The sequence below is a fragment of the Amphiura filiformis genome, chromosome 7, assembly GCF_039555335.1.
Source record: "Amphiura filiformis chromosome 7, Afil_fr2py, whole genome shotgun sequence".
NCBI classification, from domain to species: domain Eukaryota; kingdom Metazoa; phylum Echinodermata; class Ophiuroidea; order Amphilepidida; family Amphiuridae; genus Amphiura; species Amphiura filiformis.
The window spans coordinates 9,860,452-9,885,246 of record NC_092634.1 but is presented as its reverse complement, the minus strand read 5'-3'; the positions used below and the strand labels follow the sequence as shown (position 1 = coordinate 9,885,246).

At 38.9% G+C, this 24,795-nt stretch overlaps 1 protein-coding gene across 1 annotated transcript; it reads left to right on the top strand.

Annotated features, from left to right (window-relative positions):
* Positions 1 to 357: 357 nt before the first annotated feature.
* LOC140156726 (uncharacterized) lies at positions 358 to 23,107 on the top strand. The gene is made up of 4 exons (XM_072179664.1): positions 358 to 456; positions 3,710 to 3,857; positions 18,542 to 20,080; positions 21,199 to 23,107. The coding sequence occupies exons 2-4, from the start codon at positions 3,720 to 3,722 to the stop codon at positions 22,276 to 22,278; spliced, it is 2,757 nt and encodes a 918-aa protein (XP_072035765.1). The 5' UTR covers positions 358 to 456; positions 3,710 to 3,719; the 3' UTR covers positions 22,279 to 23,107.
* Positions 23,108 to 24,795: the final 1,688 nt, after the last annotated feature.

Genomic DNA, 24,795 nt, shown 5'->3' with positions numbered 1-24,795 from the left:
CCTAAGCTCCCGGCCTAAGCTATCACAGCTGTCTTCAGTAGATAGCATAATGCGAATGCTGTCTTCAGTAGATAGCAGGTGGTTCTGTGGTTAATTATTATGCCTGATCTATATCCGGGATCTCACGATTTTTGCACCTGGGTTTTTGATGAATGTGTCATGTGAAGTGACCATTTCATTTTCCCCCCCCCCCCAAAAAAAAATCACCCTCACACACATTTCTCCCATTTTTTTTTAAAGTATTGGCCGGAGTATTGGTGATTTCCAAATTTTTAAGTTTTCATACAGGCTCTGTTTAATTTGGTTCCAAGAAATTTCTCCGCCCACAGTACGAGCGCCATCTGTTGTCTAATTTGAGAACACCAGCGAAAGTGACGTCACTGTTTTTGCATGGCGGTTGAACCACCGTGAACCAATTTTGTCGTCTAATTTCGCACGAAAATCAAGAGATTTTAGGTAAGTGGAGTATATTTTACTGTACTTTTCATAGTAAGAAGTGTTACGTAAAGTATTAGAATTACGATTGAATGATAGAACATTGTATTTAGCTTATGGTAGTGTTGCATTACCGGGTGCATTTTCAGGATCTGGGAAAACAGATTTATTTTTTAAGCTTACCAAATGAATGGCAATGCAGCAACTTGAGCAACGGCATTTTGGCATTCCAATACAATGAATATTGTGAGGGATCGTCCACAGAGCTAGCTCTTCCTCTTATCTACAACCGTGCTTGATATTTGGCAAAAATAGTATAAAATTGAAAATTTTTCTAGCGTTCCACATGCCCACACATGCATTTTCATCTAATTATCTAATTCAAATTGAAATTCACATTCAAATTCACCTTATGTTGGGGGCTAAAATATAGAATATAGCAATAATAAATGGTCACATGTCATGTAGCTGTAGCGTGAGCATGCAAAAGGGTGGAGGTCGAACAAAAATCTGTTTTTTCGCACAATGCCCCGGACCGCCGGGCCCGGATAAATTATCACAACTAAACTGAAAAGTGAAATCATTGTGTGCTGCATTTTAAAGCTTTTTAGTACTGTATGGGTAAAGAATACTGAGCAAATTAAACCAATACAATGAATGTCAGTACCATAAAGTTGCTCACATTAAGTAGGTATGCCAGGTGAATTCAAATTTGCCATCAAACTGCATCATTTTATAGTGCTGTAATCGATAAGCTTTCTGGGTATCGATATGTCGGGAGGCAAACATCCGACATGTCGATACTATTATCGATACTCACGCAGTTTGAAACACGGATTTGAGTTTACCAATACTGGAGGGGCTGGAGATCGTGAAGACGACATGATGCATGTATTCTAGATGTAAAGCTCACCTTGGAATTGGGAGACGGTAATTTGAGTATTTGACGGTAATTTGAGACCTGATTTGAGATAATCTAAGCATGTGTGCCATGTCGTTTTTGTGTATCGATACTGACATTGAGTGTTTCGACATGTCGGAAGTCTATGTATTTTCCGACTATCGATACTTTACGACAATCGATTACAGCACTATCATTTTCTATATCAAATTAAAGCCCTTGAGTAAAGAAAGCCAACACTGAAAACCTTTTTGTCATAGCACTTCCCGTAGCAAAGTTACATCTAGTCAAAGATTGACTTTCATCAAAAAGTTTCTGTTAGCAAAATTCCCCAAAACAGCATTACGGGGGGCGTCGGGGGTGTTTCTAGATCTTAGTCTCATGACGATAGCAGCTTTTTTAATGGAACTGCTATCAAATTCCCTCTGAAATTCCATGTATGAGTCTCTCATCACCAAAAAATCATATATTTGGGTCAAGTGAAGTATAGACAACATATTTATGAAGGTTTCCTTGAGCAAGCGGTTCTTTTAAATTTCAATGTAAATTTGTATTGCCGGTTTAGGCCATTTTGGCTGACAAGCAAATGTGTTAGCTGAGGTTTCCCTGTCATACCTACATTAAGTTTGAAGTGACAGGAGTGGAGGTGCAGGTTGTGGCAGTCCATGTTCTTCTTAGCGTGTCCACTGCACAAGATTAAATGTGTTTCAGCCAGTGCTGCACACATTTTTCAGCATTCTCATTGTAAAAGCTAAAGTCAGCAGTTGTGCATGTTTGCTCCAGTTGAGGCAACACAGTACATGTAGGTGATCCATTATATTGTTTGTGGTTCTGTTCCACAATCACAGGTTGCATAGTATTCTTTCATTATCCCCATTTGCTGCTCTACTTTACATCTTCCTACACCAGACCTTAACCTATTTGAAAGGCATTTCCATTCAACCCAATTATAGGCCTACTCGCATCTGCACCAGGTGGTAGTTCTTGGCCAACAGGAATATTCAAAGTTGGTGGGTGATTAGTAGATCTCTCCTCCTATTTTGCAACTCTTTTACTGTTGGCTGATGTTTCAAGTGGAGTTACACTGTTCAGGAAGCTATCTCTGGACTTCAGACAACTTTCTGGGAGACATGCCCAAACAGGGGATGTCTTATATCAGTGGCTTGGCGCTGGCGTTCTTTTATGCAATCAGTACAAATCGGTAGTGGCACCAGGAATTTTTTATTCAAGGGCATGGGGGCAAAGGGGAATTGAATTTCGGGGAAAATTAATTTTGGAAATTTTTGTAATTTGGGACTGTCCCCCCTGGGGCGTAGTGCCACCACTGGTACAAATATAAATTTATTTAATTTTGGATAAAATGATGAAGAAAATCTGGCTTAAAATGTTGCATATGGCCAATTCCATGCCAAAAGTGCCTTTGTAACGTCCGTAACAAAATTTTGGAACATTATTGCTCAAAACAGGAGCATTTATTTCAAACTTGCTAATCATGCCTCCATAGATTGATGTCAGACCTACTTCAAGATAGTAAAGAAAAAAATCTGAGGAAGCACCTTGACAGTTTTTTTTCAATATGAAAAATTTTACGGACGTTACATTTGAGATAAAATGTAACGTCCGTAACACTAAATCAACAGTGTAGGCGATACAGGAGTATTAATTTCAAACTTGCTTTTCATGTTTACATAGAATGGAGTCAGGGCTTGCTCAATATAGTTAACAGAAAAAAATAAAACACAGAACTGAGTGGATATTTAAGGACATGTACCATCTGTCAAAAAGGCAGGCACTTTTGCGTAACGTCCGTAACGCTCGTTTCTAATTTCTGTAGCTAATTAACTAAGAAAGCCAAAACAAAATTGCTTCATTATATTGAACATTAGAGTGTGAACTACAAATGTAGTAGCATAGTAAGAAATAAAGTGTTATCCTAACAGCAAACATGTGTGCTATTCACTTAAAAGTTGCAAGTTGCATGTACATGTATCTGTAACGTCCGTAACGGTGGAATTGGCCATATAATTGCCGCAGCAGAATCGGATTGACTCCAAGTGATTTGCCGCTTTGGGCTGAGTGGTGGGGTGATAGCCTAATTGCGTACTGATGTCAATATTGTCATCAAAATGGCAAGTAGTACAATGTATAATGACACTCATGACACCCTAAAACCCAGTAATATTGAAAAGCTACATGTAAGGTTGCCTATGCACAATCAATTTTTATTCAATTGATGTCTTCGAACCGGACAATCACTACCGGTACTTCTGTATCTGGATTGGTGGTATTCTTTAAGTTTATTGCTATTTGTTGTTGAATTTGGTATTAATTGTCTTTATTTGATTTATAATTGTTTGTTACTTAATATTTTAGGTAGTGTAACATGGAGAATTTGGAGATCCAAACTACTGGCGATGCTGAGAACATGCAAGTTCTGCAGGTTTTGCTGGAACTTGTCCATCCACAAGGAGGCACTGTTCAAATTGCCCATCCACAAGGAGGCACAGTTCAAATTGCAAGGGTATGTAAACTATTGTAAAAGTCTAAAAGTTTTAGCCCGGATTCAAAACTACCCATCATCAACCTGTCCAGTGGCGGCGCCAAGAATTTTTTTTTGTGGGGGGGTATTGAGGGGGCAAAGTGAATTTCAGGGGGGGCAAAATCGACCAAATTTTGCGCAAAATTGCTGCAAAAAGTGGACATTTTCGCAATTTTGGGTTTTTACTGGGGGGCAACATGGGGGAAAGAGTTCTGATGGGGAGGGGGCATTTGCCCGCCCCCCCCCCTGTGGTGCCGCCACTGAACCTTTCCCCATGTTATCCACAGACTGATGGCTATTCTGAAATGGGATTCAAGCTACCAGTGTGTGCCATCACATGTACAATAATTCATAAAATTACACTATCAAAATAGTGTAATACTATCGTATGGTACGTACTATGTTAAGGAAAATTTTCATTGAAACAAAACCAAATAATTTACTCACTATTGACGGTTTCGCCTATCATGGTCAACAGGCATCATCAGAATGATGATGGATGATCCTTAGGCTACTTCTGGTAGGACGTATCTCGACTGTAGAGGGTGTATTTACAGCCAGGAGAGGATCATACACATGACTCAGGTAGTGGGCCCCCTCGTCTCTGTTCATGACGTTGGTTCCTCTTCTCCTGATTCATATTGATTCTTTGACATGTCTTGCTTTAGTATCACACTCCTTGCAATCAAGAATCAATATGGATCATCCATCATCATTCTAATGATGCCTGTCGACCATGATAGGCGAAATTGTCACTAGTGAGTAAATTATTTGGTTTTGTTTCAATGAAAATTTTACGTAATGTTTATATATACAAACCTGATGAATCTATTCAGTGTTGTACATGTACTATCTTCCGACTGCAATGGATCAGAAATTGCCTTGAAATTCCTTCTAGTTGGCTTTTATTTGTTGATTTTCCCACAATTAAAGCCATATTGTAACATTTACTGAGGAGGACGCCCTCAATACTTTTTACATTGTGGTTTTTACACGATTGTAATGCACTGTACTTTACTTTTTAACAAAGATACCCTGCAAATATCAAGACTAGAGGTGCTGTAGTTTTGTCAAAATTCAAGATTTTGAATAAACCATCTTAATAAGACGGCTTATTATTACGATGGAAATATTAGTGAAACATGTATGCGATGTTCATAACGCAGTACGTACACAGCATGCGGGATGTGATACACACACATCAAAAGATCGTGCCATGTTACGACCACCGGAGTAACATGCATTGGCGATGATATTAAATTCCAATTTTCGTTGCTTTACCTCACTACGGCTCAAAATTAAAAAGTGATATATGTGAGTCCAGTAAAAGCTAACATTTTATGGATAAGAAATACTTAGAATCCATTTTGTAGAAATATTACAATATGCCTTAAGGGCTGGGGTATGAACGTTTGGACAGTATTTATTTTGGGACATTAGAACACATCAGACATATCGAATTGCATTCTGAATACAAAGAATGTCATTCTGATATCAAATAATTTTGATTTTTTGAAATTCGCAATTTAATACACATTTTATGGCAAATCATTAAAATTGATATTTTTGATATTTAACAGTACTAAAGTAAACTTTATAAATCTGATGATTTATACTTCAAGTGTATGTAGGACTTTGTAGGTGGGATGAAAAGCCGACGATCAATTGAAAATTTGGACCTTTCGTATTGAATATATGGAATTTTTTCCAAAAACACCCAAAAAAATTACGTCTTTTGGGAAAAAATCCATATCTTCAATATGAAAGGTCAAAATTTTCAATAGACCGTCGGCTTTTCCTCCCAGCTACATACACTTTAAGAATATATCATTAGATTTATATAATTTACTTCGAGGACTGTTATATATCAAAAATTTGAAAAATTTGTCATAAAATTTGTATTATATCGGTATTTTCAAAAAATGAAAATTATTTGATATCAGAAAGACATGCTTCGTATTCAGAAAGCAATTCGATAGGTCTGAGGTGCTCTCATGTCCCTCAAATAATATTGTCGAAACGCAATAAACGCTCATTCTAGATCCCTTAAGGGCTGGGGTATGAACGTTTGGGCAGTATTTATTGTGGGACATTAGAGCACACCAGACATATCGAATTGCATTCTGAATACGAAGAATGTCATTCTGATATCAAATAATTTTGATTTTTTGAAATTCGCAATTTATAATACACATTTTATGGCAAATCATTAAAAATTGATATTTTTGATATTTAACAGTACTTGAAGTAAACTTTATAAATCTGATGATTTATACTTAAAGTGTATGTAGGTGGGATGAAAAGCCGACGGTCAATTGAAAATTTTGACCTTTCATATTGAAGATATGGATTTTTTTCCCAAAAAGACCTAATTTTTTTTTCCTCCCTGCTACATACATTTAAGAATATGTCATTAGATTTATATAATTTACTTCGATGACTGTTATATATCAAAAATTTGATAAATATCAAATTTTTATAATTTGTCATAAAATTTGTATTATATTGTGATTTAAAAAATGAAAATTATTTGATATCAGAAAGACATGCTTCGTATTCAGAATGCAATTCGATAGGTCTGAGGTGCTCTCATGTCCCACAAAAATACTGTTGAAACGCAATAAACGCTCATTTTAGATCCCTTAAGGACAGTTTATAAAAAGGAAATTTCAAGGCCATGTATATTATTTTTGCACTTAGCTTACAGTCACTGGTAATGGAAAACTACTCGTATTGGACACTTCTACTCGTTTTCAAAACCTCCAAACAATGAGGAATTAACCATTGTTCCTCCTTTGTTATGTTACCCAATCCACTTTAATACGAGTAGCAAAAACGAGCATCGCCACTTGAAAACGAGCATCGCCACTTGAGAAACGAGCAGCAAAAACGAGTAGCAAATCAGCAAAAAGCACCCAATGCACAGCTTGGGTGTATTGGTTATTTTGGGAGCTCCAAACCCACTTGAGCCGAGATAAGTACCGTACATACTTCAGCGTCGCCGAGTGATAAAAGGTTCGATCGATCGTAGCAAATTGTTGGATGTCAAATCAGTAATATAAATAACCTAATTTTATCAACATTACTTTTAGCATGACCATCTTCTTGTCTCTAGAGTTTGCCGTTTAATATTTCTGTCACTGATTGCAACACAACAGCAACACGTGTTGATCACCAAGTTAAAATATAAATCACTCAAAATTTACATTATACTTGGAATAGGCCTACGAGCTCATACGTATTTTTTATTCATACTTTTTTTTTGAACTACGAAGGAGAAAATCATGTGTCAATTAAAATTAGATTGCTTGCGTCTTTAATTAATAATATTTGTTTGGCTGGCGATAAATTGTGTTGTCCCGCTCTGCCATGGATCCGGAGTAGGCCTACTAATTAATAACCAATGGATCAAGAATATCTATAAATGAGAACTAAGATCATGACAAAGTCTTTTATATCCGTTGTTTTGAAAGTTTATAAATCGGCACGGACGTGACGCAACGTGAAAAAAAACCAACCTGCGTATGTAGTTTTATATGCCTACCGTATTTTTGGCTTGTAACTTCTTTCATCTCGGGTTTCATCTCAATTTATATTCCTTGTAAGTTCATGAGTTGTATTGTTTGACGGACGTGTTCTGCTCCTTTCCAATTTTTTAGAACCAAAGCACTGCACATAATTAATAAATCACGTACTTAAGTCCGGATCCAAGTGCAAGCCCATAAGTTATGAAGACCGGGACAGTCCGGGATGATAACCCACACCGCACCGCACCGAGACCCACCGGCCACCCAGCCCGGCAGTTCCCGGCCGGTGAAATAACCAAATTTATGCAACATGCCGATCATTTGTGAATTTAAAGTTGAAAGTCGATAAACCACCAACAACATTGAACTGAGTCCTGAATTGAAAGAGTCGATCCTGCAGTATCGGGCAGTAGGCCTACTCGTAGTCGTACTCCGTCGTCCACGAATCTGAAGAAAGCCCGGCCAAGCACCAACGTGATCTTCATCTCCGGTCTTCATCTTGTTTTTACTGATATGATAATGCAAATGGACCGGACTCGTGAATGTCTCTCGGGAATGTCCATTAAGCAATTTAAAATTAGGCCAGCGCCGCCGGATCAGTTGACTCGATTTCAGCCCAACTGAACATGCTGAATTTATCATTTTCATTGCGATACATTTGATTTGTTTATATTGAAAGTTGAATTCCCTCATCCATGTGTATTAACTGACTTTGATGAGCCGAACCTCATTGATGTTATTTCTGGGAAGCGGTCGTGACCGCCCTAGTTATTTAAATGAGGGTATCCATGCCCAGGGAACACATGGTATATGGTACCTATTTTTAGAACCACATTTCGTCGGAGAGTACATGATTTACCGCGTGCACATAAAATGTAAACAAACGTGTAATTTGGGGAAATTATATTTTCAATTTCATCAGAATCTGTATAATTATGTGCTTGTAATTTTACGAACTTGTTTAACTGATTTTCAATTTTTTTAAAATCAAACCATTACAATAGTCTGTATTTAATTTACACCAATACTGAGACCATATAAGGGGTGGTGCAATAATTATGTGTACCCCGGAGGGGGGTGAATTATAGGGGGGGCAAAGATTTTTTGGCAGGCCAGAAGGGGGGGCAAGCATTTTTTGGCAGGTCAAAAGGGGGTCAAGCGATTTTTGGCAGGTCGAAAGGGGGGGGCAAGCAATTTTGGCACAGATATTTTGGGTACCGTTTCTACATTACGCCCTAAAAAGGCCTAGGAAAACGTTAGGAACACATTCAAATATGCAAAATTTCCTGCACGCTGCGCTCGCATATATATGATCAGACAATTTAAGGTTTTAAATTTGGGTTCCCCAAAATCTTGCATGTGTAAGGGGGGGGGCAATGGTTTTTTGGCACGTCATAAGGGGGGGCAAAGGTTTTTGGCACGTCGAAAGGGGGGGACGATTTTTGGCATCAAAAGGGGGGCAAGCGTTTTTGGCAGACCATTTTGAGAATTCACCCCAGGAGTACACATAATTATTGCACCACCCCTAATAATGAATATAAATAAAAATCATGCGCTAAAAGGATCTGTAGGAAACCTGGAAGAAACATCAAATAGAACACCCTAATAAAATCTCCGACTCCCAAGTCATTATTTATTGTTTCTATTTATAGGTTTTTATGTGGCGACAGATGATTGCGACAACATGGGAAAATCCCTAGCTAGTACCATAGCTGCAGAGTGCATGTACATACCAATTGATGATTTTTTTTTAGTTTTTGAGGAGCGTTTTTAGCTGCGGGTAGCAGCTCTATAAGTCACCATGTCTCTCCGTCCGTCCGTCCGTCCGTTAGTCCGTTAGTATTCAAACGCTAAAAGATGCTGTTACGTCAACATCGTTTGTCGCATGGCTATGGTACTTGGTGAGGGGAAGGGCCTATACCGGCCCCATACTGGAAAAAGAGTTTCGTCCCGAAATATGCTAATTAGGTCATTAAAGGGGCATTACACGATTTTCAACAATTTCTAAAAAATGCTGTTACGTCAACATCGTTTGTCGCATGGCTATCTTACTTGGTGAGGGGGAAGGCAGGTACCGGCCCCATGCTGGAAAAGAGTTTCGTCCCGAAATATGCTAATTAGGTCATTAAAGGGGCATTACACGATTTTCAACAATTTCTAAAAATGCTGTTACGTCAACATCGTTTGTCGCATGGCTATGGTACTACTTGGTGAGGGAAATGGCCTATAGGGCAATTAAGGGAAATTTGGGAAAAGTGGGGCACATGAGGGAAATTGGGGAATGGGGAAATTAAGGGCAATTTTGGGGAATTGAGGGAAATTCAGGTGAGTTAATTGATTTTGTGGGCAATTAAGGAAATTGAGGGGAATTGGGGGAAATTGAGGGGAATTAAGGGAAATTTGGGGAAATTGAGGAGAATTAAGGAAATTGAGGGAAATTCAGGTGAATTAAGGAAATTTGGGAAAATAGAGGAATTTAAGGAAATTTGGGAAAAGGGGAAATTGAGGAGAATTGGGAACATTGAGGAAGTTAAGGGAAATTGAAGAGAATTAAGGGAAATTTGGGAAAATAGAGGGAAGTTAAGGGAAATTTGGGGAAATGAGGGGAAATTGAGGGGAAATTGGGAACATTGAGGGAAGTTAAGGGAAATTGAAGAGAATTAAGGGAAATACTGGTGAATTAAGGGAAATTGACAAGAATTAAGGGATTTAACACTTGATGTCAAGCCGCTTTTTTCCCGAAAATCGTGTGGACATCAAAAGTGTCCGAAATCGGTTTCCGAACACTTTCGATGTCAAGACGCTTTTTTTCCGAAAATCGTTTGGACATCAAAAGTGTCCGAAATCGGTTTCGAACACTTTTGATGTCAAGACGCTTTTTCACGAAAATCGTTTGGACATCAAAAGTGTCCGAAATCGGTTTCGAACACTTTTGATGTCAAGACGCTTTTCCCCGAAAATTGTTTGGACATCAAAAGTGTCCGAAATCGGTTTCCGAACACTTTTGATGTCAAGACGCTTTTTTCCCCGAAAATCGTTTGGACATCAAAAGTGTCCGAAGTCGGTTTCCGAACACTTTTGATGTCAAGACACTTTTTTTCCGAAAATCGATTGGACATCAAAAGTGTCCGAAATCGGTTTTCGAACACTTTCGATGTCAAGACGCTTTCTTTCCGAAAATCGTTTGGACATCAAACATGTCCGAAATCGGTTTCCGAACACGTTCGATGTCAAGACGCTTTTTCCCGAAAATCGTTTGGACATCAAAAGTGTCCGAAATCGGTTTCGAACACTTTTGATGTCAAGACGCTTTTTCCCGAAAATCGTTTGGACATCCAAAGTGTCCGAAATCGGTTTCGAACACTTTTGATGTCAAGACGCTTTTTCCCGAAAATCGTTTGGACATCCAAAGTGTCCGAAATCGGTTTCCGAACACTTTTGATGTCAAGATGCTTTTTCCCCGAAAATCGTTTGGACATCAAAAGTGTCCGAAATCGGTTTCCGAACACTTTTGATGTCAAGACGCTTTTTTCCCGAAAATGGTTTGGACATCAAAAGTGTCTGAAATCGGTTTCCGAACACTTTTGATGAACCTGCTTCAAAGACACCAACACTGCAAAATTGAATTCCTTGTCCCGCAGCGACCGCTACGGATCCGACGGTACTTGTTTTTATACCAGACGAAATGGCGCCTACACAGGTGTGCGTGTGTGCGGTCACAATTTTTGGTCCATGCTCTGATCCAAACATTATAAGGGACGCACCATTTGATACTCGGGGGGTAGGAAGTTGGGGTCGGGGAATTTTTTTTAAATTTCATGCATTTATACACAGTTAGGTGGGGAAGTTTTTTGGGTTTTTTAGTGTTGGTGGGGAAAGTTTTTTTTTTTGCTCATGTAGTGAAGTTTTTTTTTTGAAAAACTTCCTGCCCCCACCCTGAGAATCTAATAGTGCGTCCCTAAATAGACCACAGACCTTGTATTAAAATGCGCAGTGGCGGCACGGGGAATTTTTAGTGGGAGGGGTGCTTTTTCGAGGTGAGCATGGTGAGGTGCAGGGCCCATGTGCATGTTTACCGGCTGGGAGGGGGGGGGGGCAGAGTTAATGCAGGGCGGTGGTGGGTCCGACTGGGTCGGTAAATGTCACGTGGAATGTTTTCTGCAATGATTTATGGTTAAAGGGGGTGGGTGGGTGCCCCATGGGCGCCGACTCTTCCCCGAGAGCGTTAAAAAAAACCCACGATGGGTGGGTGTAGTTCTGTCCTGGCAAGAAGGTTATGTTCGTAAATCATCTGACCTCGGGCCCCCTCCCAGGGGTCATCTGAGGTCAAATTACTAAAAACTGTCATATGGGCATGAAACTTCGTAGGTACAGTCAACATTTAGAGCTAAAATTTTGGAAGATCATTTTTGGGGTCATCCGAGGTCACTCAGGGGTCATCTGAGGTCAAACTACTAAAACCTGTCATATGTGCATGAAACTTGGTGGGTACAGACAACATTTAGAGCCAAAATTTTGCAAGGTCATTTTGGGGTCATTTGAGGTCACCCATGGGTCATCTGAGGTCAAATTAGTAAAAACTGTTGTATTGGCATGAAACTTGGTGGGTACAGTCAACATTTAGAGCCAAATTTTTGGAAGGTCATTTTGGGGTCACCAGGGTTATCTGAGGTCAAATTAGTAAAAACTATCATATGGGCATGACACTTGGTGGCTTCAGTTACCATCAGCCAAGTAATCGCGTCCAGCCGAGAACCGCCAAATATGGGTAACCGCCTAGTAATATTATATTTCAATGTTTTTGGGTTTTTTTTTTCATTTTATGCCAAGGGGGAGTAGATTTTGTTTGGGGTCAGCAGGTCCCCCCACGTTCATCCCATTCTATACACGTACAACAAAAAGTACAAGCACATAATTATAAAATTCTTAGATCATGCTTGTATTGAGCGCATAATTTGGAAACGAGACTTCAAGTTTTGCGCTCATGCATAATACCATGTAGGCCTATTTTCATTGTCATTACGGGATCAAAAATTCTAATAAAAAATGGATAGTACAAAATTAGAGCGTCCATCCGACCCACACTTACACACGAACACCCCTCCCCAGCACCCCCCCCCACACACACACACACACGCACCCCCACCCAGCTACACTCAAGCACCTAAAACATTATTGAGCGCAGAATTCGGAAACGAGACTTTAGCGCTCATGCATAAACCGGGTGATTTTTATTTGATCATTATAGGATCAGAAACAAATGAGTAGGAATTCATTTAAAATTGAATAGCACGATATTAGAGTGAACACCTGACCCACACACCCCAGCAGACACACACCCAAATACACCCCAGCATTATGACAAAACATAATTGAGCGCAGAATTCGGAAAAGAGAATTTTGCGCTCATGCATAAAGAAACTGGGCGATTTTCATTCGGTCATTACGGGATCAGAAACAAATGAGTAGGAATTAATTTTAAATTGAATGGTATACGAAATTACAGTGTATACCGACCCCAAACCCCATCATACACACGCCCAAATACACCTAAGCATTATGACAAAACATTTAATATTGAGCGCACAATTCGGAAATGAGACTTTTGCGCTCATGCATGAAACCGGGTGATTGTCATTCGATCAACAGAAACAAAATGAGTAGGGTTTCAATTAAAAGAGAATCCCGGAAGAGAATAGTGCGATATTAGAGTGTAGGCCTACACCCGACCCATACACACCAGCTGACACACACCTAAATACACCCCAGCACATGATAAACATTAATGAGCGCAGAATTCGGGAACAAGACTTTTGCGCTCATGCATGAAACCGGGTGATTTTCATTCAGTCATTGTCCGTATGCGTCCGGGATCAAAAACAAATGAGTAGGGAGAACCTACAAAGTACATCCGTCGGTCTCCGACCCACACAAACACACACCCTACACTCACCTAAATACCCCCAAGCTCATGTGATTTATAGGTTAATAATTTTAGATGCAAACACAAACACAAATTCGGATTTAGGTGCGCAAAACTAACATTTTACATTTCCGGCCTCAATTCTTTGAATTGGTTCGTGAAGGTGTGTGTGTCATGTAGGGGGTAATGCAGAGTTTCAGGGGGGGTGGCAAGGTGAAACCCTACATACCACCAAGACTATATAACATAAAACATAGCATGAGTAGGCCTAAGCAGGTGATAAAACATTATTGAGCGCAGAATTCGGAAACACAATTTTTGCGCTCATGCATAAAACCAGTTGATTTTTTCATTCGGTCATTACGGGATCAGAAACAAAATGAGGAGGCCCTATAGGAATTCATTTAGGTGGAGACAACGATTTTTTGGCAGGCGAAGGTGGGGGAATACCGTGGAAGTAAGAGTTCCATGGGTACTAGTCCCGGGTATAGATACTTGTCTAGTCTCAGTCCACATCATATGCATCATCACTCCGGGAACACGTACATGTGCCGTTTGAATCACGAGGCCATCAAACTTCGGTTTCATTTTCCGCCAGACTGTACCCACCAAGTTTCATGCCCATCCAACAGTTTATACTAAAATTGACCTCGGATGACCCCTGGTGACCCGGAAATGACCTTCCAAAAATTTGGCTCTAAAATGTTGAATGTAGGGGCCTACACCCACCAAGTTTCAAGCCCATATGACAGTATTTACTAATTTGAGTTCAGCTGACCCCTGGATGACCTTGGACGACCTTCCAAAAATTTGGCTCTAAACGTTGACTGTACCCACCAAGTTTCAAGCCCATATGACAGTATTTGCTAAGTTGACCTCAGATGACCCCTGGATGACCTTGGAGGACTCTGAAATGACCTTCCAAAAATTTGGCTCTAAATATTGACTACCCACCAAGTTTCATGCCCATACAACAGTTTTTAGTAATTTGACCTCAGATGACCCCAAAATGACCTTCAAAAAATTTGGCTCTAAATGTTGTCTGTACCCACCAAGTTTCATGCCCATACGACAATTTAAAGTTATTTGACCTCAGATAAACCCAAGGTGACCCCGGATGACCCCAAAATGACCTTCAAATATTTGGCTCCAAATGTTCGCTGTACCCCTCAAATTTTATGCCAATATATACGAGTTTTAAGTTATTTTACCTCAGATTACCCCTGGGTGACCCCGGATGACCCCAAAATGACCTTCAAAAATTTGCCTCTAAATGTTGACTGTACCCACCAAGTTTCATATACCCATACGACAGTTTTTGCTCATTTGACCTTAGATGACCCCTAGATAACTTTGGGTGACCTTGACCCACTAACCAATACAAACTTGTTCTTGTGCATACAAAGATGCACCCACCCACCAAGTTTGAGGAACGTGCGACCCCTAGTCTCCGAGAAAATAGGTGCACCGACAGACTCACAGACAGCCTGACTACCAGTATTAATCATAAATTATTGATCACGTGACCCACGTTTCTCAGGGTGGGGTAGGAAAGTTTAAAAAAAAAAAACCTCACCCACAACATGAGCCAAAAAAACAACTTTCCCCACCAAAACACTAAAAAAAAAAGAAAAGTATTTTCCCCACCTATGCATGGAATTTAAAAAAATTCTTTCCCTGACCCCAACTTCCAACCCCCCCCCCCCGAGTATCAAATGGTGCGTCCCATCTTGAAAGATTCGTAGATATGATAATTAGCAAAACATTTATTATTACAAACAGCCTGGGACAAATTATCAATTGTTTACAACTTCAAAACTTCGCGTATATCGTATCTCTTCCGATGATTTATGAAGACAAGCAAGCACACACGTGTTATGGTATCATCCCGTCTTAACTGTGAGTTTATTCTACAAAACCCTGGATTTGCATCTGGAGCCGTGGGAATGTTTTGAATTGTGCGCGCGACAGCAGGTGCGTTTCAAATGAGGACGGACGACTGGTGAAATGTTTTGAATGATTTGGTTGATACGGGATCTTCTCCAAGGAATCTTTGATCTTCTCTTCCATCAACCCTTTTTCTTGTGCCTTTCTTAATCACTCTCTCTCACACACACATACCTGGAATAAATAAATAAGGAAGTATCAAAATAGGAATGAACAGCTCTTCAGGAAAATGAAAATCGTGAATACATCCCAGGATTTTATCGCCTCAAAGAAGAAGACGGAAAGGCATTCGATGCCGGGCCATTTCTATTTAATGGAACATCTATGGACATTATTTCTGGAATATATAATTGCAGCTTTTATATTTTCGATGATAGGATTTTATCGCCTCAAAGAAGAAGACGGAAAGGCATTCGATGTCAGGCCATTTCTATTTAATGGAACATGGACATTATTTCTGGAATATATAATTGCAGCTTTTATATTTTCGATGATAGATTTAATATAGGCCTAAAGGTAAGATATTTAAGCCAAAAAAAGGCCGGGTCCTCAAGCTCCCACAGACGCACGGGCCACGCCCGGGGGCCACGGCACTTGTCGACTCGGCAAGAAACATCAATGGTGCCCGGTAATGGTGATGATGATTTTGTGGTGAAGAACGTAGAACGTGAAGAAAAAGCTTCATAAGTAGCCCGAAACTCACGACCTTCTCTTTCCTATCCTCACATGAAGACTGTTGAGTGTTTCGGGCTATCGACGTTGTTTTTACATGTAGATAATCTGAGTGATACCGGCGATGGACGGAGCTCGGGAAGTCATTTGGTTTGGTTTCATGCTTCTTTGTTTCTCTCTTCAACTCTGGTAGCAGAATAATCTGGGTATGACCCAGAGCACAGCAGAGAAATCCTACTTTCTACGGTGACATTTTGTAACGAACCGAAGGGAATAAATTTAAGCCCAATGATCTAGGGCCTAGGCCTACTGTATATTTTCATCATGTTCTTCCATCGATACATGTTATTTATTTTTCGGTGGTTCTTCATATCTATTTCTTTTTTTACAATTAGATATTGAGTAATGATATGATGATACACACCCAGGATACGATCTTTCTCAACTTTCCTGGATACACACATTTGCACAAATTGTTAGCTACTCTATTACAATACATCTTTATGAAAAATACATTAGAAACTAAATGAATACAAATGTAATTTTAAACATGTAACTAGTACGCCCTATAATACATAACATTTTAATCATGCCCGGTATGAAATTTCGCACGACCGGTTTAGACCATGTTTCAGAATTTTGTGTGAATAATCAGCACGTTGTTTTATACTTCGGAACACGGTCAAGAAAGGAGTTTTAAACGACTGTATTTGATTGGATTGGTGAAGTACCTCTCTCAAATGTGTTTGTACTTATCAAGTGCTCGACAAAGAAGAGCAAATTGGATAATAGGCTTTATATGCCGCGCAACAACCCGCTCATAAATGATAAATCGCTGGGCAGTCGTGGCTGAGTAGAATAACTTTCGACGGTATTTTAATTTATGTCTTACGGATTTTTATCAATTGATAAATCCTCTTGTACTTGCGGTGATTTGTATGTTTATGTTTGCTTTTTCTATAAAAACAAAATGACCAAAAAACAAACGTTTAGTACTTTGTATAAACCGTGGACAAAGGCTCAAGACTAGAAGAAGACAAGGAAACTTGCCGTTATTAACATGAATAAATATGCGCGACAGGTTTATGTTCTTCAATCATGCATGTGTGATCCATCGGTAAACTTTTTTTTGATAAAAAAATGCTGATCCTGCATGACCTGACATCGCGAATTTACATCATTAGATGATCCTGACATCACTATTTATAATAATATTAAAATATGATAAACGCGAATTGTAGCCTACTGTTAAATTTTTATCTCGATGGTTTGATGCTATAAATAAATAAACAAAGTACCGGCTGTCGCGTGCCGGTATCGATCGCGAGGGTGTTGAATACTGCATTCATTTTGGATGGTCTTGACTGTCGACTGCATTGGGTGGAAATCATATCGATTAGGGTGCTCTGTACTACTCGTATTTGCTACTCGTTTCTTTGCCATCACAATGGTTTATGGCCCATTGTTAGCTAGAGATTGAATACGAGTAGATTTGTCCAAAACGAGTACTTATGGTTTCACAGTGAGTAACAGTCACTGAGAATGGGGGGCAGTTAAATTTATCTTGTTCATTATTTTCATCGGGATTTTGAACAGGACTGGTTATGAATTCTCTTACTTGCTTGTCCAAAGTGACCATCCAAGAGGTTGAAAATTTTTCCACTTTCTAAAATGCCAATCCAGAAAACTGGTGGAAGCTACATGCATAGGAGTTGAAAGAAAAGTGGCCACCATTTTCACCAATAACTGCCTGTCCAAAATTTGAACCTGAAAACATAAACCAGACCTCTGCCCCTTCTGAGGGTTCAGTCAGTTCAAATAGCTCTGTACTATAACCTTGATTTATTAGTCTGGTCTTGTTTTGAGTTCACAGAACTTAGTCTTTAAAGCATTATTTCTAGAATTTCACATTAAACACCTGCACCTGGCATTAATTTTGCTTTTCCCAGTCCTGAGGAAACTTTCACAGTACTTACCAGGTAGTTGAATTCCAGCCTCAGTCAAGAAAGGCTTGATAGGTGGGAGCATCCTCGCTCTGATTAACTCTGGCTGAATAGTGAATACCCTGTTTTTGTTAGCCCCCCCCCCCCCCATTGGTATGAATCATGAGGGTCTTTACAAAGATTAGCCATATCCTTTTAAAACCTAATGCTAAGATATCAAGTTGAATTAGCTTCTATTAGTGGTAGTAAATTTGAAATGCATGCTTGTGAATTTGTGTAATATTTGAAAAGTGTGCTTTAAGGTTATGAACTTGTCCAAAAGGGAATCAGAGTAAGAAATATATTCTCTGCTTTTATCACACGTAATCTCATAAATTAGCATATCATGATGCATACATTGTAGTCTCACTCTCATCCCCTACTTTTCTCAAACCACTGAAAACATGTGGCTACATAATGTGTGTGTGCGTGCACAAAATAACTTGCAGATTCATTCGCTTCGCAAAAATATTATCTATCAAATTTGTATGTTCTGTTTAAAAGATATTACAGCACAGTGGCCTATGGAGTAATGTAATACATACTCAAACATACCATAAAAAGTGGATTCTAGAATCTTAAAATACTCCTTAAAATTTTATTTCTATTTTGCAGGATACTGACAATGTCCAGATTCAATCAGAAGAAGTTGACCCAGAACAACTGCAGAATGTGTCATCCATTGCCAGTCAGCTAGCCAGTGATAATATTGTCATTTCTTATAATGGTGTTGAAAGCACATTAGGAAGTATTCAAAACCAAATCCAACAGCAACAACTTGAAGCTGCTGCTGCTGTAGCAGCGGCAAACAAAACACAAGAATCTGCTGTGTACGGCTCTCAACTCAACGAAAATGTGATCTTTGAGATAAGCCGCCAAGCTGAGAATGTTGCGATGCCTGTGTCGTCAGTAACGGCAACGACACCACAGTCTCAAATTGTGGAGATACCAATTCTGAATGCATCGGGAAAACCTAAGAGTGAAACCAAAGTGAAAACAGAAAAGAAAAAACTATCAGTCGAAGAAATTGAAAAAAGTATAAATTTGAATGCATGTTGTGTAACAAATTATGCAAATCACAGCGTGCTTTGGAGAAGCACATGGCGAAAAGAGCTGAAACTAAAGCCTCATACATGTGAAACCTGCAATAAACGATTTAAGAATATCGGAGGGCTGCAGAATCATCAGAAGCTTCATACCGGTGAAAAACCCTTCAAATGTGAAGCATGTGATGTTGCATTTGCGAATCGTTCCACCTTCAACTACCATAACGAAAAGAATCATTCAGATAAGGTGTATGTGTGCCAGTGCAGCAAAACATTCAAAACAAAAGCCTGCTTGAGAGCACATCTAAAAAATCACCATTCGCAGGGTCCAAAACGATACAAATGTCAGTACTGTGATTTGCGACTTCGAACGAGACACTACAAAAACGAACATGAACGTATCCACACAAACGAAAGACCGTTTAAATGCCGTGAAGGTTGCGATAAGGCATTCAGACGTAGTGGAGCCAGGAACGATCATGAACGCACAGTACATTTGAAGGAAAACAAAGAAGCGTGTAAATATTGCGGACATATGTACGACAAACGAGAAATTAAGAACCACGAAATGGTCCATACTGGAGAAAAACCTTTTGAATGTCCGTACTGTGAATCGCGATACACTCAAAGAAAGGTTTTAAATAAACACATCAGACGTAAACATCCTGAAGAAGCAGTCCCCCAGCCACCAGCGAAAGAAAAAGTGGAGAAACTAGATCCTATTGTACTTGAATACCCTGAAAAAAAGAAAGAAGAAAAAAAAGTCAAGAAAGTTAAGAAGACCGAACCGCCTGCTTCAGAAGCATCTCAGCCTGCAACAATTCAAATCCAGGTGTACAAATGCATGTACTGTGTTAAGCTGTTTAACAATATCAATCATCTGGTGGCACATGAAAAGACACATGTTAGGCAACATCATTATGAGTGCAGTACTTGTGGGAAGACATTCCAGAGACCTGAAGGACTGACGAGACATGAAGGCAAGCATGCTGGTGGCTTTCAGTGCTACACCTGTGGCAAATGGTTCAATACTTTAACCAAGATGCAGGAACATCATAAGGAACACTTGCACAAGTGTACACTGTGCAAGTTGCTGTTCAAAACTAAAGTAAGTGAAAATGTCATCAAAAGTCACTGCTGACAGAAAAATTGCTTTGATTTAAAAAAATACTAAAACACACAAGCCAGCAATTATTGACATTCACCAAAACAGGGGTGTCAGAGTTCAGATTAAAATCTGATTTTATCTTTCTGCACTTCCTCTGTACAAAAGTATATAGGAGCTTTCCAATTTTTTTTATCTGTGGTCACTCGCACCCCTGCCAAAAGCATTGGAATAAGCATACCCAGCCCAAAACATGAATTGTCAAATTAAACACTGGTTTCACAAGAACAGAATTCTGGTTTACCAAATCGGTTGAGCACCTGTTGTCCCTTTTTGTTGTTCTATTAACTATATATTTCTAACACAAATGTCTATTCCTGCTTGTTAGTACCTTACACACTTTTTTAAATTATGGATATTACTTTCATGAAACATTCACATCTGATGTATTGTAGATAACCAATGTTGTTATAACAACATTTGGCCACTTACTATATGTGCCAAATTAGTATTTCTCCAGAAAGTGTAGGTAATTGATTGCTTAGGCCTACAAAAAATTGTTTGATTGGCGTAACCCGACGGATCCTAAAAAGGCCCAACGTTATTTTTTTTTCTTTCTTTTTTTCATAAAAAAAAACAAAAAAAAAAAATTCATGTTAAAAAAAAAAAAAAAGTTCCAAGGCCTTTATCAAATGAAATTTAAAGCTTTAGAAGTAAAAAACCTACCCAATTTATGTTACACCAATCAAACAATATTTTTAGGCCTTATAAATACCAGTGTGACACATTGTTTATAGTGATTACTTTGTCATTTGGTGATTTTTTGGTAGGCTTTCAATGACCGGTTATGGCATCTTGATCACAGATGTCCAGGCTCACTGCACTTCCCGCCATGGGACTCATTCCCACAGGTTCTTGATTGGTTTAGCAGCGAGTTGTAGACTTCCATGGTGGGAAGTGCAGTGAGTCTGGACATCTGTGATAAAGATGACATAACCGGTCATCGAAAGCTCAGAAAGTGAGTACAATTTTACTGGATTTGCCTACCAAAAAATCACCAATCGTATGAAACAATCCTACAAATGAAACTCTTTAATGATTACTTTGTCATCATTTTACAGGACAAACTAGGTGAACACATGAAGAAGCACAAGAACAGACCTCATGAATCTGGATCAGCTTCAGCTCCTATAGGTCTCCCCAACCGCATCCATCAGTGTAAATACTGCGACAAATCCTTTCTGCGCAGAATCGGTCTGAAGGAACACGAACGAACCCATGTTGAAAAAGTCAAATGTCCACTGTGTGAAAAAACCTTTGTCAGTTACTATTTACCAAAACACCTTCGTACTCACTCAGGGGACCACCCATACTCTTGTTCCTTGTGCCCTAATAGACATTACACAACACCAAATGCACTGAGAACTCACATGAGGCGGCGCCACCCGGTTCAGAAGATTGAAATCAAGCACAAAAAAGGAAAAAAAAAAGCGTCAATTCAAGTAAGTGAAATGCCTAACAGTCTTGACACTTTCACAACCGAAGTAACAATTAACGATCCTATCATTGACAATGACGCTGATGATGCCAATGCAAGCGATGTGGGTGGAGAGGATTTGCCAAATTTAGAAGCAATTCAGGAAGAAAGCGAAACCGCCTCTTTGCATATGGAAGTAATACCTGTGAGTGAGTCTGAAGTGCCCTCTTTGGAAATGCAAGTAATCCCTGTGAGTGAGTCTGAAGTGCCCTCCTTGCAAATGCAAGTAACCCCGACAAGCGAGTCTGAAGTGCCCTCCTTGCAAATGCAAGTAACCGCGACAAGCGATGAGTCCGAAACATCCAAATTAATGGTACCCATTTCAATTGCAAATGTTATTCAAGAAGCTGCGGCTGCTAATAATATACAAATCAACAGTGTAGTTGGCCCCCATACAGTTGTCACAACTGGACAAGTGGCACAAGTTGTCAATGAAGACGGGACAATTACAACAATGGCTATAGCGGATGCGTTATCACAGACTGATCAGGAGACTAATAATATCATTAGTGACATGGATACAGAAGATGCTGCTACATCTGAATTACAGGATGGAGGTGATTCGCAGTCTGAGCAAGAGACTACACATATTATTATGAGAGAAATTGATCCTGATGTGACATTGGGAGGGGGAGATGAACAAATTGAGTTTACCTTTGAGTAGGTGTGTAATACATGTACATTTTTGTATCAAGATGATTGGGCTATTCCAGTTGAAATCCATACACCCCCTATGGAAGACATGACCTTAGTCTTCCTTAATCTTCTGAATGGGTGACTCCATTTGAAATCTACATGTACACTCATTGTGTGGAAGATTAAGGTCATGTCTTCCATATGGGTCACCCCTGGGCTGGGGGGGGGGGTATGTACAATGTATTTCAACTGCATGGATATCCCATCACTTTCTGGTGTTAGGCCACCCAACCTGTTCTTAACCCTGACGTTTTCACTCGTTCACTCCACCATTACAAATGGATGATCCATCATTTGTAACATGAAAAGTACGAGTGGAAAAAGCGGGGTTGAACAATGGACATACGTCAGACAAAATAAATGTCACTTTACGGGTATTTATTTCCATCAACACAAATTTTTGTCACAAAGTGATTTTAAATTTGCAAGTTCTATATACATTAGCAAACCCGATAACACAAGCTCCTTGCAACACAAACTAACATTCTTAAACACCTGAGAACGTTCCTGCAGTCTCATTGGTTCTTACCCTTGTGATATGACACGATATCACACGGGTCAGCGAGTGTGCATCAACGCGATACCCGTGCTCTCTAATTGAACCAATCGGGAGGTGCATAGCAACAACGGGACTGATCAATTTTAAGCCCTAGGTAGTTCCTTATAAAATGTATTATATTATTTCTATGTGAATTGAAGTGTTTAAGAATGAGAATAAAGGTATTGTTTTTAGCTGCTCTCGTGCATCTATCGTCTCATATAACACAGGCGACATCATTATTTTTGGCGTAAAACAACTCGGCTTCGCCTCGTTGTTTTACTTAAAATAATGATGTCGCCCGTGTTATATGAGACGATAGATGCACTCAAAACTAAAATCAATACCTTTATTCTCTAATTATCAGCTCAGGCAACTTTGTCCAGTTTCCACTGTTTCACAAATGATTGTTTTTATCCATTGTATGAATTACCAACAATTGAGTATTTTCGTGAATGAAATACAAAGAATGCTGTATATATTATATTATAAAAAGAACAAGTTTGTTTCCAGTATGTACATGGTTTGAAAACCTAGACGCAAAATGTGATTTTTGTTTTGTTTTTAGGGTCATGTTTAATGGTAACATATCCCTCAAATCACAAACATTTATTGTCAAATCAGTGCGATTATAGGTTATATATAAAAATTGAAAGTTATAGGAAAATTATTGATCTTATAGGTTATTTAATTATTTCATAGAAATTAATGAAAATGACAATATATGAGAGAAAAAATTGAAAAAGTTTGTCATAATATTTTTCACTTGAAAATGTAATTCTTTCTGGATTTCTCAAATAAAAAATAAATATGGTATTGCTCCTAAGAAACCAAAATGTTACAGGAAACAAAACTTTTTTTAGGCTAATGTGGCCAATTTAATTTGCAGTGTAATAGGCAGTGCAGAACACCACCTGAGCCAAGGTACAAATGTAAAGTCAAATAGCTAAATTTATTTTGTAGTATTGGGTTATTGAAAGTTATTATAGTTCTCCGGGTTAATAGGATGAACAAATTGGTTGTTGTTGGTTTTGGTTATTGTTGTTGATTTTGGAACAATTGTGTTATTTATATTTTAGTGATTTTTCATGCTCACATGCTTGTAGCTGGTGAATTCTATCAGTTGTATGCAGCTGATGAAGACATTGGAACAAATTACATGTACATGTAGGCCTGCATTTGTATAAAATTTCTCTACACACTTCAGTGCAAAATTTGTAGTATTTTTTCAATATATTTGAGGTTAGTGTTTGAATATAATTCGGCATGCAGTGGGAACTTAAACAGCTTTTTACAGGTCTTTTTACATTTTATCTTTAAAAAAAACCCCAACAAATTCTGATATATTTGTTGAACTTGTAAAGAGTGACCTGCAAAACCCTGCTCAAGTTACCCCGGCATGTCTTCAAAGCTATCCATTTATGGTATGTATTGTATACCATGCATGAACTCTTGACGGTGAGACACTGCAGTTTGGCCCGATGGCTTCTTGTCTACCACAGTCACTTTTATGAATAGACCAGTATTGAGTGGCAGAGCATTCTGAATATTTTCTTCATGGGAGTATTGTATTAGTATCAGGTGCTGGAACAAAAAAAGAATTTATTGCTCAATGCTAATGTGACACGATTTGGTCCATTGAAATTTGAAAGTGAGATAAAGGTAAAAATATGGAGTAAAAAACAATAAAATACATTGGAAAATACACATCACAAAACTTCAGAACTTGAAAACCATACCGTAAAAACTTGATAGTTTTTAAAAAACATGCTTTTAAAACATGTAAACATGAAGAGCCCATCCACAAAAGTGCAAAGGGTTTTGAGCAAATCATCGATACACATACTTGTATACGAACAAGTAAACCTGCAAGTGTGTGTCTCAACTCCATAATAGCTCAGATGTTTTCAAAAGTGCCTGATAGTAAGCACATATGCTAACTATCAA

Coding starts and splice junctions, on each gene's coding strand:
- LOC140156726 (XM_072179664.1), top strand. CDS start 3,720: ATGGAGAATTTGGAGATCCAAACTACTGGCGATGCTGAGAACATGCAA. Junction 3,858..18,541: donor GCACAGTTCAAATTGCAAGG/GTATGTAAACTA, acceptor TCTATTTTGCAG/GATACTGACAATGTCCAGAT. Junction 20,081..21,198: donor AGTTGCTGTTCAAAACTAAA/GTAAGTGAAAAT, acceptor ATCATTTTACAG/GACAAACTAGGTGAACACAT.